This window comes from Hylobates moloch, unplaced genomic scaffold (genome assembly GCF_009828535.3).
Source record: "Hylobates moloch isolate HMO894 unplaced genomic scaffold, HMol_V3 SCAFFOLD_1, whole genome shotgun sequence".
Classification (NCBI taxonomy): Eukaryota; Metazoa; Chordata; class Mammalia; order Primates; family Hylobatidae; genus Hylobates; species Hylobates moloch.
In genome coordinates, this window is record NW_026652276.1 from 197094646 (window position 1) to 197114815 (window position 20170).

The following is a 20170-nucleotide window of genomic DNA, read 5'->3' on the forward strand; positions in this document are numbered from 1 at the left end:
GAAATCAAAAGAAGATATGTCTGGGTTATGATAAGGGGGCTTGTAAGGACCAAGGTTTTATCATGTAGATGAAGCCTCCTGGTAGCAGGTGTCAGAGAGAATAGATTGTAAATGTTTCTTATCAGAGTCTGTTCTGTCAGTCTTAGGTCTCTGTGTTTATGCTAATGCTGGTCAGCTGTGAAGCAGTACCCACCCACCCACCGCCAACTCCCCATTTCCTATCATGGCCTGAACTAGTTTTTCAGGTTCACTTTGGAATGACCTTGGCCAAGAGGTGGGGTCCATTCAGATGCTTCATGGGTTTATAATTTTATTTTTGATTTACAAAGATAAAAAGTTGGTAGGAGAAAACAACTTGCCCCTTGCAAAGTTGACTTTGTAAGTCAGTAGCGAGCTACTCCAAAGCCTTAGTGTAAAAACTGCTGACTGATAGAGGTTCTAGTTACATTCGCTGAACTTTCAAGTTGCATTCAGAAATAGTGAATGAGATGGTATTGTTCCAGGATATTTGCAGTCTTTTATAAGCCCACTGTTGTTCAGACCAGGCAATTCCAATTTGAAGGCATGCAAGAATTTAAGTGGCCATTTAATTTAGAGGCAGAAGCATATTTCTAGATATTATCTGTCCACAAATATCAGGATTTTATACACACATGTAAGTTTGTATGTGTATATGCAAGTTCTTTGTCATGAGGTAAAATTTATTCCATGTTGTGAATTACATAAAAGAGAGTTTAAAAGCCTCTGATTTAAGCTAAGCTATGTGATTAAGCCTTAATAATGTAATCAAAATTTTCATTTGGGATTAGAGTTTATTCAGTAGGAGATGCATGAACATAGTATGAATCATATCCATACTCCAGGCACATTCAGAACTAACTCTTCTGTAATGGAAAATTAGAAAGGGCCTGAAAAAGAATACACTTTTTTGGATTTGCTTTTCATTTTACTATGGATATTGTAATGGAGAAAACATGTAACTATGCTTCTTACACAAGACCAGAAAAGTCTCCCTCTGTCTGTTGTTTAACCTACATTATTTCCATACTATGTGAACTGTGATCATCAGTGACAAGGAAACAATTTAATTGCTTTAAAAAAAAGCTTAGTGTTGACACTAAATATACAATTTAAAGACTTTCATTTCTTTTGAAAATTGGTAATATGGACATGGCAAAGACGATAAAGCTTAGCTGATGCTGGACAGGTGTTTATTCTTTAGAGCGTATACTTTATATGGTCTAACTTAAAAGTAATGTGGGTTTTCTTAAGCAGCTGGGTGGACCACCTGGGTTTGAATATGGCCTTAATTATGGAAAAAGGATGTGGTCATTTTCTTTAGAACAAAAGGAAAGGCTTCACTTAAACTTCAGGACATGTCAGACTGATCTTTCAAGGAACCAGTTACAATGTGGTTTTGATTGCATAGTGACAAACACAACTTGGTAAAGTTACAAAAGAGGGCCATTGAAAAATATCTATTACTTGTCCAGCTTGAACTGCTACTCTAGGCACTAACCAGTAACTAATTCCTCATGGTCACTGATGTGATATTTAAAACACGGAATAATCTGATTACTGGTGGTTTGCCACTGTACTGATGTAAGGCTGGCTACTCTTTTTTTTTCTAATATCAGTAGTTGGGTAAAAGAGCTTAATTACAATCTTGTGTCCTCCTGCCATCTGCACCCCACTCCTTCCACTTATTAGGCCATGTCTCAGCAAGTTCTCAAAGACGATTGTTTAATATGGTAAAGAAGAAACGATGGTTTGCTGTAGCAAGGGTGATAATACAGCTCTCCACTCCTTGCCTCCCTACAACTTCAGGCAGGAGAGCACAGGCCTTGGAGTCAGAAAGACGTGAACTCAAATCTCTACCATTTATTAACACTTTGATCTTAAGCAAGTTCCATAGTCTGAGTTTCAGCAAAAACATTTCAAAAATGGCAAATAATATTGCCTACTTTGTAAGCATTTTATATAGTTCTGTAAGATTTTAATGACATATAACTAAAGTACTTACCTCTATTCCTCATGTCTAAGTCTATTCCTGCTGCCATAACAAAATACCTTAGACTGGGCAATTTATAAATAATAGAAATTTATTTCTCAAGTTCTGGAGGCTGGGAAGTTCAAGATCAAGGCACTGGAAGACTCAGTGTCTAGTGTGGGCTTGCTTCCTGCTTCCAAATGGCACCTTGTTGCTGCATCTTCACATGGAGGAAGGTTCAGAAGAGATGGAAGAGAGAAACTCACTCCCTCAGGGGCTAATCCCATCAGTGAGGGTGGAGCCCTCATTTCTAACTGCCTAAGCATTTCATAAAGGCCCAGCTTCTTAATATTGGTATATTGGGGATTAAGTTGCAACATGAATTTTGGAGGAGCACAGATGTTAAAGCCATAGCACTGGCATTCAATAAGTGTATATTGTAGCTATAATAATATTTATCATAATAAAAATAATATTTCAGTTGTAATTCCTAAAATCTTTAATTCCTTGTTTGATGTAAAATACGTTATTCAGGATGAGACTTGCTTTTTAAGCTATAGTTTTCTGAGTGTTGTACCTATTGTGCTACGGGGCTGTACTACGGGGCAAGTAGTGGCCAAAAACATAAATTCATGACTTTTTGTTATTTGCAATATTTGTAGTTTTCCATATGGTTATATTCTGATGCTTTTCTTTTCATGATAAAAAGCAATCAGAATATAAAATATGTTATGTATGTACTTGGAACTGCCATGTACATACCTGGGTATCATCATTGACTAAACATAAGATTTGTTTGAAAGTTATATCAACACAAGTGGTAAGTGGAATTGAAAGTGCAATTTATTGAATTTTTAGATTTGTAAAGAATCTAATAATAGATTCGTGATGTTTTCTTTTTAACAGATGGGCTTAGGTCACGAGCAAGGATTTGGAGCCCCATGTTTAAAATGCAAAGAAAAATGTGAAGGATTCGAACTACACTTCTGGAGGTATTGTTTTGAAAACTGCAACCACATTAGTAATTTATACTTTTTGCAATACTTCCTCAGACAGTGGAGATATCTTCGAGTTCCTTAGCATGGTTGCTAAGTTGCAGACCTGTTATTGTCTTTTCTGAGAAATGAATACAACATAAAGTGTTCTGTCTTACTGTCATTAAGTTTGACTTAGTGAATTGGACCATAATAACTATATTTAGAGTTGTTGGATTTGCTTGCTGTTTTTAAGATTTCCTTGGAGCCTGAAATACTGAATATATCTTTCTGGTGGTAAATAAGTTTGTGGTAATCCTCCACGACTGTTTAATTAATTTATTTATTTATTACTTTTTTTTTGAGACGAAGTCTCGTTCTGTCACCTAGACTGGAGTGCAGTGGTGTGATCTCAGCTCACTGCAACCTCCGCTTCCTGGTTCAAGCGATTCTCTTGCCTTAGCCTCCTGAATAGCTGAGATTACAGGCTTGTGCCGCGACACCTGGCTAATTTTTCTTTTTTGTATTCTTAGTAGAGACGGGGTTTCGCCATGTTGGCAAGGCTGTCTCAAACTCCTCACCTCAAGTGATCAGCCCACCTCAACCTCCCAAAGTGCTGGGATTACAGGTGTGAGCCACCACACCTGGCCCTGTTTAATAATTTAATTATTCTCTTCTTAAAAATTGATAACTTCACATCTCATCTCTACATTTTCAGTAAACAAATATGAATACTGAATTGAGCATGTATGTGTTAGTAATCAGGAAATGAAGTTGAATTTAGGTCTCTTTAAAATTTTCAGCTGTAAAGTTACCAGTGAAAAACAATGAAACACTTGAATTTTTTTAAGAAAAAAATTAATTGTAGTGTCTTGGTTTGAATGAAGCGTATATATACACAAGACAAATGTTAGTGGGTCAAAAATGTGAATTTTATATAGATCTTATCTTTAGGTTGTTTTGAAAGTACTACTGCATATCATATAAATCTAAAATCAGTATTTGAAACCTGTGCTTATGAATGACTGTCAAGTCCATAATGGTAATTCACAAGTCTGCTCAAAGTTAGAATTAGCAGGAAAAAAAAATAAAGGTAACTATACAGTTTTAGGATGGCAGCTACCTTGTTAGGATGACTCTCATTTGAGAACCACTTCTGTACTACAGATTTCCACAGGAAACCTTTTAGAATAAATACTTTCATCAGCTCTTGGAGATGTGTACAGCGTAAATTAAAGGAGAATATAAACAACATTTTAGACATTAAGCTCTTTTAAAAACTAGTTTATTGAATCAGTTTTCAGAAACAAAGATAATTGTTTAAAATAGGAAAGTCAGTAGCAACCTGCTAGAACCGATACAATTCTTCAGTTTTAGGGAGCTGAAGTTTTCCAGAAATTTTTTTTTTACAAGACTTAAACAGCTCTCCCTTGTGCTGTCTCTTCAAGGGACATAGAAGTGAGGCAGTATGTCTCTCATGTTTTAAAAAGGTAAAGTGACTTAACACAAAATAGTTTTCATGGATTAGAACATCTCTGCTCTTAATGCTCACATTATTTTCTATTGCGCCTATCAGTTAACTTTACAGAAGGCTGCACTGCCCTCTCCTGGGCATAGTTTTTACCTTACAATCTTATAATACATAAAATCCAAAATCCAAAATGCTCCAAAACCAAAACTTCTTGAGTGTCAACATGATGCCACAAGTGGAAAATTTCACATACCTGACCATGTGACAGGTTGCATTCAAAATGCATTCAAACCTTTGTGTCTTGTACAAAATTATTTAAAATATATATAAAATTACCATCAGGCTATGTACATAAGCTGTATATGAAACAGAAATTAATTTTATGTTTAAACTTGGGCCCTATCCCCAAGATATCTCATTGTTTATGCAAATATTCCAAAATTTAAAAAAAAATTTGAAATCTGATACACTTCTGTTTTATTTTACTTGTGAAGCATTATGGGTAAGAGATACTTAACCTGCATTCTTTTTAGTTCTGCTATGCAATTGCCAAAAACTGCTCATGAGATTTTAAAGCTCATGCCTAAGAGATACCATCTTTCTTTTCTCTGAAGCAAGTTATAGTCATTTTTGTTAGTCTATGTTAATCATTTTAATCGATATTTTCAGATGAAAATATATCCGACAAGAGCAGATCTCCATGGCATGAAACTAACCTTTTTTTTACATTTCAATTTATCACACAGACTCATTTAATCAACTGGGTGTAGTCTGAAAATCTAAGAGCCATAATAGTCTAGGGCTTTGCATATGGCCTGTCATTCAGCTGGGGTTGATAACAGTCCACCCCATTGGTATTTCTTAGCAGTTCTGACATCTTCTTGGCATGGGTCCAGTCACATTTCTCTCAGAATTCTTGATAATTCCCTGACCTTTTCACCATAGCTAAAAGAGCTGAAACAGGTGCCTTTGACCTCCATATGTAGCCTCTTTCACTACAGTCTTTGAAGTAAAATATTCTAGATTAGTTGTCCTGAGTGTAACAAAGATTCCAGGTCTAGTCTAGGGCCACAGAACTTATGTGGGTGAGGTAGACATGGGATCCCATGACCCTGCCCACTTAGCCTCCTCCACCAGCTTCATGGTGATCCTTGACTTAGGACCCTGAGGGCTCCATCGGGCACATTTCAAAAATCAGAGTTAAATTATTCTCTACCTCTTTATTAGTCTGGCCTCTCGCACAATCACAAGAATGGTCTTTTGAACATGGATGCTATTACATACTTCAGATGACTTAAGAACCCTCAGTAGTTTCCCACTGGACTTCTTTTAGGCAAATTTCTTGGCCTTTGATGTTAAACCCTAACATCTGGCCTCTGCTTGCTTTTCAGCCTCTTCCACTTCCCTTCCAAGCATCCTGTGATCCAAGTGCTTGATACATACCATTCCCTGAAATTTTGTGCCTTATTGCATGGTGTTCTCTGCCTGGAAAACCCTACCTCCCACCACTAGGAAACAAAAAGTCTCAGCTCAAGAAATACCTCTGAGAAGTCTTCCCTGCCCATGTATGTCTTCAGGCTGCCATAACAAAATATCACGGACCTGGTAGTTTAAACAGAAATGTACTTTCTTCCAGTTCTAGAGGCTGGAAAGTTCGAGATCAGGTGCCAACATGGTTGAGTTCTGGTGAGGTCTCTCTTCCTGGCTTACAGACGGCTGCCTTCTCACCATGTGCTCACATGGCCTTTCCTTGGGGGTGTGTGTGTGTGTGTGTGTGTGTGTCTGGAGAGAAAGAGATCTCTCTCCCTTTTCTTATAAGGTCACCTATTCCAATGGATTATGACCTTCACCTTGTGACATCTTTTAACTTTACTTCCGAAAAGCCCCTGCTCCAAATACAGTTACATTAGGGGTCTGAGCTTCAGCATATGACTTTGAGGAAACACAGTTCAGCCCACAGCACCCCCTTCCCCTGCTTCCACATACCCCCAAGTTGTTAGGAATCATTTTCCTTTTTATCACCTTGTATACTTACAGAAAGCCAGGAGATAAATACCCAGACCTCATTCTTCATCACTCTTATTTTCTGCTGGCACCTCCCATTGTCCCATTGCCAGTGACAAGGGAGCCCACAGGTGTAGTCCTTAAGGGTCAGCCTTCTGGGAAATAGCACAGAGTATTGAGGCTTGGAGAATGAATCTGGAGAGGTGAATGGAAGATGCCGGATCAAGGTGTATCACCATAGTTGCAGGAGACTAAAAATTGATTATTAGGAATTTAGAGTGGAACTTGTAACTTAACTAGTCGAACCTCATTTTACATGTCAAAGAACTAAAACCAAAGGAAGTTAAAATGACTTGTTTGAGCCCATGAGTTATTAATAATATAATTTGTGAATGATTTCTATGTGTCACACACCAGTAAGCACTTGCAATAATTTGCTACTGCTGCATAACAAATTACTACAAACTTTGCAAGTTAAAGCAACAACTATTAATTAACTCAACATCCATCATTATTATTATAATTTTTTTTTTTTGAGGCGGAGTCTCGCTCTGTCACCCAGGCTGGAGTGCAGTGGCGTGATCTTGGCTCACTGCAAGCTCCGCCTCCCGGGTTCACGCCATTGTCCTGCCTCAGCCTCCAGAGTAGCTGGGACTACAGGTGCCCGCCACCACGCCCGGCTAATTTTTTCTATTTTTTTTTTAGTAGAGACAGGGTTTCACCGTGTTAGCCAGGATGGTCTCGATCTCCTGACCTCGTGATCTGCCCACCTTGGCCTCCCAAAGTGCTGGGATTACAGGCGTGAGCCACTGCGCCTGGCCTATTATTATGATTTTTGGGACGAGATTTCACCCTTGTTGCCCAGGCTGGAGTGCAATGGTGCGATCTTAGCTCACTGCAACCTCTGCCTGCTAGGTTCAAGTGATTCTCCTGCCTGCCTCCCAAGTATCTGGGATTACAGGCGCCTGCCACCACGTCCAGCTAATTTTTTGTATTTTTAGTAGAGACGGGGTTTCACCATGTTGGGCAGGCTGGTCTCAAACCCCTGACCTCAGCTGATCCACCTGCCTCAGCCTCCCAAAGTGCTGGGATTACAGACATGAGCCACCGTGCCCAACCAACATCCATTATTTTTCAGGTTAGAAGTCTGGGGTAGGGGAGCTGGCTTAGCTGTCTATGCTTAGCATCCCAAAAAGTTGAAATGAAGGTGTTGGCCAGGCTAAGTTCTCACCTTTAAGTGCGAGGGAAGAATCTGCTTTCAAGCTCATTCTTGTTGGTAGAATTCATTTTCTGTGGTTGGAGAACCAAGGTCCCTGTTTCCTTGTTGGCTGTCAGCTGGGGGCTGGCTACTCTCAGCTTCTAGAAGCCAGTCACATTCATTGAGGTACAATGCCTTCCATTTTCAAACCTGGCAACACTGCTTAGAATCCTTCCTGCACCTCACATGCCTCCAACTTCCTCTTGTGCTGTGAGCCAGAGAAAATTCATTGCTTTTTAAGGGCTCACATGATTAGAGTAGGCATGCCTGGAAAATCTCCCATTTGCCATATAAAAGTAACATAATCATGAAAGTAACACCAGGGGACAGAAGTCATAGGGGCCATGTTAACATTCTGCTTACCACATCACTTTATGTACCTGATTGTACCTAATCCTCCTAATATTTATTTTATTATGTATGAGAAATCAAAGACTTAGGAAAGTTAAATAACTTACCAAAGTTATGGCTTATAGATGGCAGAGCTGAATTTGAACTCAGAGTTTGCCAAAACCTTTCTCCATGGCAGAGTAGATATTAGAATGCACATTTTTTAGTCTCAGGGCCAGTGAACTTTGAACTGCACCAGGCTGTCGCCTCTGAAGTGTGATTGTTGTGATACAGACATCCTTGCGGACAAAGGTGTACTTTTACTGTGAGCTCTCTCTTTTTCAGTGTGCCCATGATTACAATAGTAGAGGAAAATAAAAGGTTCAGGAAGCCTAATAACAACCCAGTAAGAAACACTATCTGCTGGGCATGCTTTCAAGTAATATATAAAGAGTGTTTATTGAAATGTATGACACAGACCCAAGGTTTCCAGGAGTTTATAGCCAGTTATTTCACATTGAAGGTATAGTTAATATAATTGCAACCATGTCATTTATCATATTAAGTAACAGAATTATTGTTTTGCCTTACCTTTGTTAAAGTCTCCTAATAAAACAGTTGCATTTTATTAAAAATGCGTTACTTGATTATAACATACATCTGTTCAGAATTTCTGATTGATTTAGAGCTGGGTGAAAACTAAAAATTCCCTACCATAAATGGATTAATACTTGTGTTGAATTCTGTCACAGAGGCCCACACTTAAATCCATATATGTATATCCCTGTTACAAAAGGGCAGCTTCCAACCCTTTTAAATTATGGTTTGTAGCAATGCCATGGCCATGCTTTTAAATCACCGTGAATGCTGGCAGCATGTCAAAGCACTCTACTTTCTACTGCTTGCCTTGGAAAAATAGTAAGTTTTACAAATAGTGATACAAAAAAAATTTCTTTTGGGAGAGTAAAGGATAGTTTCTTGATTGCTTTCAGCTTGAAAATGTAAATATGTTTATTTGTCTGAGGCAATACTTTTGGTAGTTTTGTTCTTGCATTCGCTGTCCCAGGCTCGCTCTTTCTCTCTCTCTCTCCTTCCCTCCCCGTCGCTCCTCCCTTTCCTCCACCAGTTAGATTAACTCTAGAACTCTTAAGTTGTAAAGTTTTGAGTGTACAATTTTGATTTCTCATACATATTAATGTTTGCATATATATGTGTTAATGGTACTAAACTCTTTTTGTACAAACAACTTTTTAATACAAATAACCCTCCTCCATCCCCACACCTTAGAGCTTCCCAATCTGCCAGTCCACCTTTGCATCTTTTTAAAAGAATCATGAAAAAGACTTTTAATTCTGAATCCCCTTCCCTTTTTTTTCCCCATAGAACTTTTCTTAACATCCTATGGAGAATCTGGAGAGAGAACTGCTCAATAGGACAGTTCAGAAAATTTAGAGGTTTGAAAACTGTGTTAAATATGGCAACTGATTTATGTACTCTCTTAAAACTATCAACTCAGTATAGCACAAATAAACAAGCTGTTTAAATCTATATATATCATCAAAAGTTACTTATGGATCATCTGATGAAAGATAATCCACACACCGTGCAAACAGCCCCTTGCACCATGGGTATTGTGCTCACCCATACCCTGTTTGTGTTTTTGTTTTAGGTTTGTATAAAACCACGTTTTTAAAGTTCTTCATTTTCTTTAGGGTAGAATCTGGGTTAGTTTAGGCTGAAATTGGATATGTGATAAACATCCCACTTATTCTCAGGCCACTCTTGGATAATAAGATCACAGTGGCATCCTTTTCTTCTCCAATTCCACAACAAGGTTTTTCTCTTAATAAATGTATTGGATTGCTTCCAAATGACTTTGTAAGTTTTTATAGGTATTTCTAAAAATAAAATTTTTTAGTTTAAATGTGGGAGATTCAAATATAAAACACTGTAGATTAGAACTCTAAGAAAAACATTTTTAAAACCTAAAACTAGGTAAGTGGTAATAGCACAGATTTCCACAATAGATAGCTCCTGGCACCTGGTGCTGATTTTATAGTATGTTTTCTTGCAGAGTGGTTTGTAGCTGGCTCTTCTTGTAGAAATGGAGCTCCAGTGTAAGGCTTCTGGAAGGGATGTGGTCATCCCAGCTGTTTTAGTGATGACAGCTCTAGTTGAAGAGCCATCCCACCCTTCTTGGGTCACATTCTTACCAAGGACTCTGTCACCACAATTCACCACATTGGAGGATGCAGATGAGGCTTTTAATATAGTCATGATTTTTAAAATTATAATGAATCAATCATAGGTTTTCTCTACTTAGGAAACTGAAAATTATATGGCATAGTATGACTTCTTAGGTATTTCTTTTTTCTCACCACTAGCGTTATTGGTATGTTGTTTTAACCTGATTTTACTTACTTATAAATAAAGGTATGTTGGGTAGAAAAGCAGAGGCTTTTGGTAGCAAAGCAGAGGCATTGGTAGAAAAGCAGAGGCTTCCTGAGATTGTGAATTCTTCTAATTGTCAAGACAAATAATAATTTAAAAAAATACAGAGCTGGTTCTTCTATAATTAGTAAATTTAACTCTTTATATTTAACACTTTCACAGCAAATACAACTTTTTTAACCAAGCCACAGCTCACCATAGTTTATTCATGCTTCAGAAACCATCAGGCTTTATTTCACTTGTATCTTTTATTTTGTATCTTTCAGATTCTAAAATCTGACCCTTCTTATTTTGTGGTATTCATGTTGTACTGGTGTAGAACTTAGACTGTAAAAATTTCCAAAGTCCAGTATTTATTATACGGCCTTGATCCTTTAAGATACCACTTTGCTAATTATTGGGATGCATGCTGTAGCTCACAGCCATATAAGGATCTATTTAGCTATATTAAGAACTAAATTCCCACTCCACCTTTTCCCCCCCCTCAGGAAGGTATAATTTTAAACTTGATCCAAAAACAGTGTGATAGTTTTATAAATAATTACATTGTTTTTGTTAACCAAAGAGTAAAAGTAAAGAACATGCTGTAGTAGGATAACTTGCTTTCCACTAGATGGGAGTACGAGATAACCAGATGTTAGAAAGATTCTTTTATAGCTGAACTAGCATATGCAAATTCTTCAACAAATTCTTACCAAATAAAGATTTCTGACTAGTGTGCACAAGGAAAGCAATTTGCCTTTTCACCACCTATCTCTTTCTCTCTCTCTCTCTCTCTCTCTGTCTCTCAGAATATACAAGTCAAATCTAATATTTTCAGTTTGCATACTGAGAAGTATTTTAAGAAAATTCAGAATACAACAAACTAAAATCTATAATTAATAATGTATTATTTGGCAATGAGATACATTTGGGTTTTTAGTTATTTTTTCTGTTTCTGATGTAGATAAATTCCATGATTTATATTAATTTTAAGTTTAGAAAACTTAGTAAATTCTTCTTAATGCTAATTAATACATTGCATTTCTCTGTGGTCATAGCATCTGTGAATAGCAACAGTTTAGTTTTTTTCTTTCTGATGAATTCTTGTAACATTTCTTTTCACACTGCTCTGATTAGTACCTTCAGAACAATGTGATTAGAATTGGTTATAGCAAAGTTGCTTTCTTGCTTCACATCTTAAAACTCATGCAGTAAGTATGATCTATGCTGAGTGTCTGGGTTTGTTCCCCCCATGCCTCACCCTCCAGGAACTCTTTCTAGAATAGTTTCTATTTCTCTTTACTAGTTTCTGCTATTCTCTTTATTTTCCTTCCTTTTACTTCAGGCTTATTATGCCTTTTTTCCTAACTTCCTGAGTTGAACACTTAGTACTTTATTTTTTCCTTTTTTCTAATTTGAGTGTTTTAAACTATAAATTTTTTATTTAGTTGTTATCTCAACATGCATTCTTAACCTAATTGTATCTAATGTTAATCCATGTTTATATAGACTAAACAATGTAAGTATCTTTAGAATGTGTTTTACAACACTCAGATCGCCACTCTTAATTTTATGCTGTCGTTGCCTTGTATATTGGTTCCAGCTTAAATTTTTAACACCATTCCCTACTCCTCTGTTTTTCTCTGTCACCTTTTCCAGCTTTTTTTTTCCTCTACTAGACTCTTTCTTGAGTCCTTACTTTTTCCCTCTACATTTTTGCCAAGAGGCACAGATGATCTCTTTAACTCATATTCATTATATATTGTTCCCTGACCAAATTTATATTTCCTACCAGGCTACAGTTTTTAACATGAGAGTTATATATCCTACACTCTGTGATATCTTTACCTTGTCTCACAGGCATATCAAATTTATCAGTGGTTTCATTTCGGAGACTTCCATCAACCTTCCCCACTCCATACTGCAAAACTGTTCATCTTTTGAATATACTATCTTAATAAATTATATTCCTTCTACTAATTTACTCATCCCAGAAACTTGGTTTTATTTTTTGAGAGACTGAGTGTATTAGTCTGCTCTCAATGCTGCTAATAAAGACATACGTAAGACTGGGTAATTTATAAAGGAAAGAGGTTTAATTGACTCACAGTTCAGCATGGCTAGGAAGTCCTCAGGAAACTTAAAATCATGGCAAAAGAGGAAGCAAACACATCCTTCTTCACATGGTGGCAGCAAGAAGTGCCTAGCAAAAGGGAGAAAAGCCCCTTATAAAACCATTAGATCTCATGAGAACTCACTCACCATCACCAGAACAGCATGAGGGTAACAGCCCCCATGATTAAGTTACCTCCCACCATGTCCCTCCCACAACACGTGGGGATTATGGGAAATACAATTGAAGATGAGATTTGGGTGGGGACACAGCCAAACCATATCATTCTGCCCCGGCCCCTCCCAAATCTCATGTCCTCACATTTCAAAACACAATCATGCCCTTCCAACAGTCCCCCAAAGTCTTAACTCATTCCAGCATTAACTCAAAAGTCCAAGTCCAAAGTCTCATCTGAGACAAGGTAAGTCCCTTCTGCCTGTGAGCCAGTAAAATTAAAAGCAAGTTAGTTACTTCCTAGATACAATGAGGGTACAGGCATTGGGTAAATACAGCCATTCCAAATGGGAGAAATTGGCCAAAAGAAAGGGGCTGTAGGCCCTATGGGAGATCAAAATCCAATAGGGCAGTCATTAAACCTTAAAATTCCAAAATGTCCTTTGACTTCATGTCTCACATCCAGGGTGTGCTAATGCAAAAAAGGTGGGCTCCCATGGCCTTGGGCAGCTCTGCCCCTGTGGCTTTGCAGGGTACAGTCTCACTCCCAGCTGCTTTCATTGTCTGGCACTGAGTGCCTGCGGCTGTCCTTGGATCTACCATTCTGAGATCTGGAGGATGGTGGCCCTCTTCTCACAGCTCCACTAGGCAGTGCCCTTGTGGAGACTCTGTGTGGGGGCTCCAACCCCACATTTCCCTTCCACACTACCCTAGCAGTGGTTCTCCATGAGGGCTCTGCCCCTGCAATAAACTTCTGCTTGGACATTCAGGCATTTTCATACATCCCCTGAAATCTAGGCAGAGGTTCCCAAACATCAATTGTTGTCTTCTGTGTACCTGCAGGACCAACACCATATGGAAGCTGCCAAGGCTTGGGGCTTGCACCCTCTGAAGCAATGGCCCAAGCTATACCTTGGCCCCTTTTAGCCACCACTGGAGCTGAAGAAGCTGGGATGCAGGGTGGCATGTCCCAAGGCTGCACAGAGCAAGGGATCCCTGGGCCTGGTCCACGACAGCATTTTTCCCTCCTAGGCATCCAGACCTGTGATGGGAGGGCCTGCTGTGAAGCTCTCTGACATGCCCTGGAGACATTTTCTCCATTGTCTTGGTGATTAACATCTGGGCACCTTGTTACTTATACAGATTTCTGCAGCGGGCTTGAATCCCTCCCCAGAAAGTACCTTTTTCTTTTGTATCGCATTGTCAGGCTGCAAATTTTTCAAACTTTTATCCTCTGTCACCTCTTGAATGCTTTGCTGCTTAAAAATTTCTTCCACCAGATAACCTAAATCACCTCTCTCAAGTTCAAAGTTTTGCCCCTGCCTACAGATTCTAGGGCAGCGGCAAAATGCCACCAGTCTCTTTGAATAGCCAGAGTGGCCTTTACACCAGTTCCCAACAAGTTCCTCATCTCTATCTGAGACCACCTCAGCCTGGACTTCATTGTCCATATCACTGTCAGCATTTTGGTAAAACTCATTCAACATGTCTCTAGGAAGTTCCAAACTTTCCCACGTCTTCCTGTCTCCTGAGCCCTCCAAGTCTCTAGGAATTTCCAAACTTTCTCACATCAACCTGTCTTCTTAGCCCTCCAGACTGTTCTAACCTCTACCTATTACCCAGTTCCAAAATCGCTTCCACATTTTCAGGTATCCTTATGGCAGCACCGCACTCTTTAAAGTACCAATTTACTGTATTTATTAGTCTATTCTCATGCTGCTAATAAAGACATACCTGAGACTGAGTAATTTACAAAGGAAAGAGATTTAATTGACTCACAGTTCAGCATGGCTGAGGAGGCCTCAGGAAGCTTACAAACATGGCGGAACGGGAAGCAAACGTGTTCTTTACATTGTGGCAGCAAGGAGAATTGCCGAGCAAAAGGGGGAAAAGTCCCTTATAAAACCATCAGCTCTCAAGAGAACTCACTCACTATCATGAGAATAGCATGAGGGTAACAGCCCTCATGATTCAATTACCTCCTACCACATCTCTCCCACGACACATGGGGATTATGGGAACTACAATTCAAGATGAGATTTGGGTGGGGTCACAGCCAAACCACATCACTGAGCCTTGCCTTTACCGTCACTATGTCCAAATAAACCACAAAGTTTAGTCAGCTTTTTGTTCAAGGAGACCTCAAATTTCCTTTCTTTTCATCTCCACTGTTGAATACTCTAATCCAAGCCATAACATATTTTACGTGGACCACAACAATAACCCTCCAAGATGTAAATTCCATTTGTGAAGTAGTGGCAGTATCCTGTTATGTAGAACCATGCCATTGCAAACTGGATGCATAATTAACATGTTAACTTGTCTCCCTATTGCCAGTTATGTTTCACCCCAGTCCATTTATCACATGGCAGATATTGTGATATTTTAAATTACAGATATGATCATTTTATTCCATTACCAAAAAGCCTTTGCTGCCTCCTGATTGCTCTTATGATGAAGCCCAAATTCCTTAATGTGTTCTATGAGCCCCTGGATGACTTCATGCCTACCTCTCCAGTCTTGTCACCCTCCCATTGACTCATCTTCCTACAGTCTTACCAACCTCCCCTGGTTATGACACCTAAGGGGACAATTTCTTTCCTAATTCAGGACCACTGCAGGTATTCCTCTTTATACCCAATACTAGAGACTTTTCTTTTCCTTCCTTTTCTCCTCCCCAGATACACACCCACATACACAATTTACACCTATGTTTCATACATCGTCCAGATCTCAATCTAAATGTCATCTTCTTATGGAGTCCCTTCTTCATGAGCTTGAAGTCAAAATTACACCCTCTCAAGGGACCCTATACTTTACTTTCCTATCACAAATGAAATTTTCTGTGTGTGTGTGATTATTTAATGTCTGTCTCCCACCAGAGAGTAAGTTCTAGAAATCAGAGACTAGGCCCACCATTTTTTTTTTTTTTTTTTTTTTTTTTTTTAGTGCTATGTCCTAGTGTTAAGTACATTGCTTGGCACATGGGCACTCGTGTATGTTGCATGAATGAATGAATGTCTGTGTGCCAGACCAGAGTGAAGAAGAGAACATTGTCCTTGAACTATAAGAAATACCATGATGGCAGAGAGCACATGGTAGGTGGCAATAAGTGTTTGAAGAAATAAAATAAGGGAAGGAAAGAGAAAGGAAAAACAAAGGGAAGGAAATGGAGGGCAAAAGAAATTGAGAAAAAAATGAGAAAGGCTGTAAACCTAAATCTAGGATTATAGTCTTTGACGGGAAAAGTTTCCCTATCTCTCACTAAAAAAACAAACAAACAAGAAACCTTGGATAATGGCTATAAAATGTTAACATGCAATAAAATACGAAGCCTCTTGCTTAAATAAAATAAGGAAACACATAATTTTTGTGGTTTTATTTAATTCATTTCTTTTTATTTATTTTATTCACTATTTGGTGACAGTATAAGGAATATCAGATGGGGTTACACTTAGACATGTCCCTTTAAGTGTGCACTTTTTAATCACAGTCTTTTATTTTTTTTTTAATGGTATAATTGAAGATGTCTATTATTGGGGCCATCACCACTTCTTTCAGTGAATTCATTGAAAAAATCTTGGTTGGTTTTGATAAAAATCAAATGAATAATTGCTTCCCATTATCATATCAGAAATGCAGATGCACGTTTGGTTGTCAAAACACACTGAATTTGTTAAAATACTTAGAAAATTCCGTTGAAACGTTATGGTACCATCTAAATCACAAAACTTAATTCAGTAATTTCCAAAAATACATTATTAGTGACTGATAATTCTGCTGCTTTCCTCTTTTTTTCAACTTCCATTTTAGGTTCAGAATGTACATGTGCAGTGCAGGTGTTTTACATGGGTAAATTGCATGTTACTGAGGCTTGGGATACAAATGATCCCATCACCCAGGTAGTGACCATAGTACCTGAGTTAGCTTTTCAAACGGTTCTCCCTCTCACCCTCCCCACTCTAATAGTCCCCAGTGTCTATTAGTCCCATCTTTGTGTCCATGTGTACTCAATATTTAGCTCCCACTTATAAGTGAGAATATGTGGTATTTGGTTTTCTGTTCCTGTATTCACTTAAGATAACGGCTTTGAGCTGCATTCATTTTGCTTCAAAGGACATGATTTCATTTTTTTATGGCTGCATAGTATTCTATGGTGAATATGTTTCACATTTTCTTTATCCAGTCTACCATTGATGGGCATCTAGGTTGATTCTACCATGTCTTTTCTATTGTGAATACTACTGTGATAAACATACGAGTGCATTGTCCTTTTGGTGGAACAATGCATTTTCCTTTGGGATTGCTGGGTTGAATGGTAGTTCTGAGTTCTTTGAGAAATCTCCAAACTGCTTTCCACAGTGGCTGAACTAATTTACATTCCCACCAACAGTGTATAAGCATTCCCTTTTCTCCGCAACATCTGTTACTTTTTGACTTTTTAGTAATAGCTATTCCTACTGATGGGAGATGGCATCTCATCATGGTTTTGATTTGCATTCCTTAATGATTAGTGATATTGAGCATGTTCTCATATATTTGTTGGCCATATGTATATCTTCTTTTGAGAAGTATCTATTCATGTCCTTTGCCCAGTTTTTAATGGGGTTGTCTTTTGCTTGTTGAATTGTTCCTTATAGATTCTGAATATTAGACCTTTGTCAGATGCAGGATTTGCAAATATTTTCTTCTATTCTGTAGGTTGTCTGTTTGTCCTGTTGCCAGTTTCTTTTGCTTTGTAGAAGTTCTTCAGTTTAATTGGGTCCCTCTTGTCAATTTTTACAACCTAGCTTTTAAAAGCCTTATCAAGCAAAGTCGTGTTTTGTTTCCTTCTTGCTTAAATTTATGGATACTTATTCTCCCTCCTAAAAAAGGACTTGCCTTTGCATACCATGATATAGAATATGCCTAAAAGTATTTTATGAACTATAAATGTATCAACATAAATATCAATTAGGTACAATTAATCATTTTCTACTTATTTTCAAAATTATAGAAAAATATGTCGTAACTGCAAGTGTGGCCAAGAAGAGCATGATGTCCTCTTGAGCAATGAAGAGGATCGAAAAGTGGGAAAACTTTTTGAAGACACCAAGTATACCACCCTGATTGCAAAACTAAAGTCAGATGGAATTCCCATGTATAAACGCAATGTTATGATATTGACCAATCCAGTTGCTGCCAAGAAAAATGTCTCCATCAATACAGTTACCTATGAGTGGGCTCCTCCTGTCCAGAATCAGGCATTGGTAAATATGGGGACAGAGAGTTTCTTTATTGAAGTTCCTGGAGTATTTATTTGGGGCAGTTTCTTTGGTGACCTAATCAACTTTCACACATCCCAAATCTGTTACTCTCCCGGGGTTCTCATTACTTTGACTTCTGATTCCTGTTCTGGTCTTTTGAATGTAAGACTAGATACTTCATAAAATTTTTCCAACTCCCTAGATATGTTTAGCTTTTTGAGGGAATGGTCTAACATTCTTAACAATTAGATGGAAATCAGATGTTTTATATCAATCTAGTAACTCTTCTAGCTTTGTCTTGAGAGGATTTATCTTAAGATGGTAAAGAAGAGAATTTTTGTCATAGTTTAGAACTGAAAAAAATATTCAGCATTATCTTTGTGTTTTTATCATTTTATTTCCTTTATTAATACTATATAAGACCAAAAAGATCGCAGTTTTATATCAAGCTCCTTCCGCTATTATAACAACCAAATGAAACATTTGGAAATCTTTTAAGGTTAGTTAAATCATTAAAGTGAATTTTGCGATACTTTTTATGTGATAAAAATGTTCCTGGTCCTATAGACCATTCCAAACATGTCTGCCTAAAAGTTTGTGTTTTCTTTCAATTGTACATTTATTTAACCTAGGTAAACAGTAGTAACCCAGATCTTACAAACTGAAAAAATGTATAATTTCATAGAGAAAAAGTGTTACTTTTTACCCAACTAAATCTATTTAGTGTACTGTTTTTAACTTCTTAATATACTGTGAGGGTGAGTTGCTACTATTCGATAGAACCCACTTCTTTCTTAAGTAACTTGCTTCTGATGTGTGTTATAAAACATCACACTGCCTAATGGCCAATCCCAGTTAACATTGGCCTCCTTGTGGTTCAGGCCAGGCAGTACATGCAGATGCTACCCAAGGAAAAGCAGCCAGTAGCAGGCTCAGAGGGGGCACAGTACCGGAAGAAGCAGCTGGCAAAGCAGCTCCCTGCACATGACCAAGACCCTTCAAAGTGCCATGAGTTGTCTCCCAGAGAGGTGAAGGAGATGGAGCAGTTTGTGAAGAAATATAAGAGCGAAGCTCTGGGAGTAGGAGATGTCAAACTTCCCTGTGAGATGGATGCCCAAGGCTCCAAACAAATGAACATTCCTGGAGGGGATAGAAGCACCCCAGCAGCAGTGGGGGCCATGGAGGACAAATCTGCTGAGCACAAAAGAACTCAATATGTAAGTAGAGTGGTCACACTGTTAGCCCGATTTGTATACTTTACAGAATTTTTTTCCCATACTTTGAACTTTTTTGGGGACTACTCCTCTGAGTTTCCAAAAGGGAATAGGTATGGGGAATAAATAGGATTTAGGTTCAGTTTAGACTTCCCACAGAGGGTCATCATGTTTGAAACTTCTGTCTAAAGCCAAATTTTCTATGTATTTATTATCAAGGATATTGTGAATTGTGAGTTTTATGTACAGACAGTAGTTGGTATTTATGTACAGACAGTAGTTGATATAATGCTGATCAAAGACAGCATTATTATTCTGTAGTCTGTTTCTAAACATAATCTTGGTATTAATTGCTTATCTCTGCCCATAAATAAGAATATATGCTTAGGTTAATTCAGTTTTGCTTGTGAGAACATGCCTAAAATTCAAACTTAAATTTAATTTTTGTGGATATATAGTGAAGCTTTTTTTTAAGTCTCTTCTAAAGGGAGAAATTGAAGTATTTTGCTAATAACTTGAAGGTAGGAGGCAATTGTGACACAGATGAACAGACATAAGAACTAAACCTGCTATAATATATTCCTCATAGCTCCAGTTAGCACACCAACCAATAAGGCTTACTCCTGAAAAAAAGAGCACTAATAAGCCCTGAGGTGATCGTTTTAGAAAATCTACTTAAAATTGAGCTGAAAATTACTATTTTCCTTTTTCCATAAGTGACCTTAATTCAGGAAATAATGCCTGTTACACGCAGGGTGAATGAAGTAGATTTGAATAGCCTGCAGAAAGCTGAGATTCCATTTCACAGAATTATTAATACGTTATTATCTACGTCGACAGATTTGTAATTTCAGCAGAAATTATGTCTCTTCAAAGTTGTTTCTCTGAATTTCTACTGAAGCCAATGATAAGAAATGGCAGTCTTAGCCGGGCCTGATGGCACATGCCTGTAATCCCAGCACT

The 20170-nt window shown here is 38.0% G+C and overlaps 1 protein-coding gene across 2 annotated transcripts in view; it reads left to right on the forward strand.

Annotated features, from left to right (window-relative positions):
- The window catches only part of TES (testin LIM domain protein), a 49170-nt gene that overhangs the window by 21698 nt on the left and 7302 nt on the right, over positions 1-20170 (forward strand). For both annotated transcript variants that reach the window (XM_058426128.1, XM_032761511.2), the window contains 3 exons: positions 2897-2982; positions 17744-17996; positions 18875-19210. In XM_058426128.1, coding sequence (XP_058282111.1) covers positions 2897-2982; positions 17744-17996; positions 18875-19210 — 675 coding nt within the window. The remainder of the gene's footprint in view (positions 1-2896; positions 2983-17743; positions 17997-18874; positions 19211-20170) is intronic.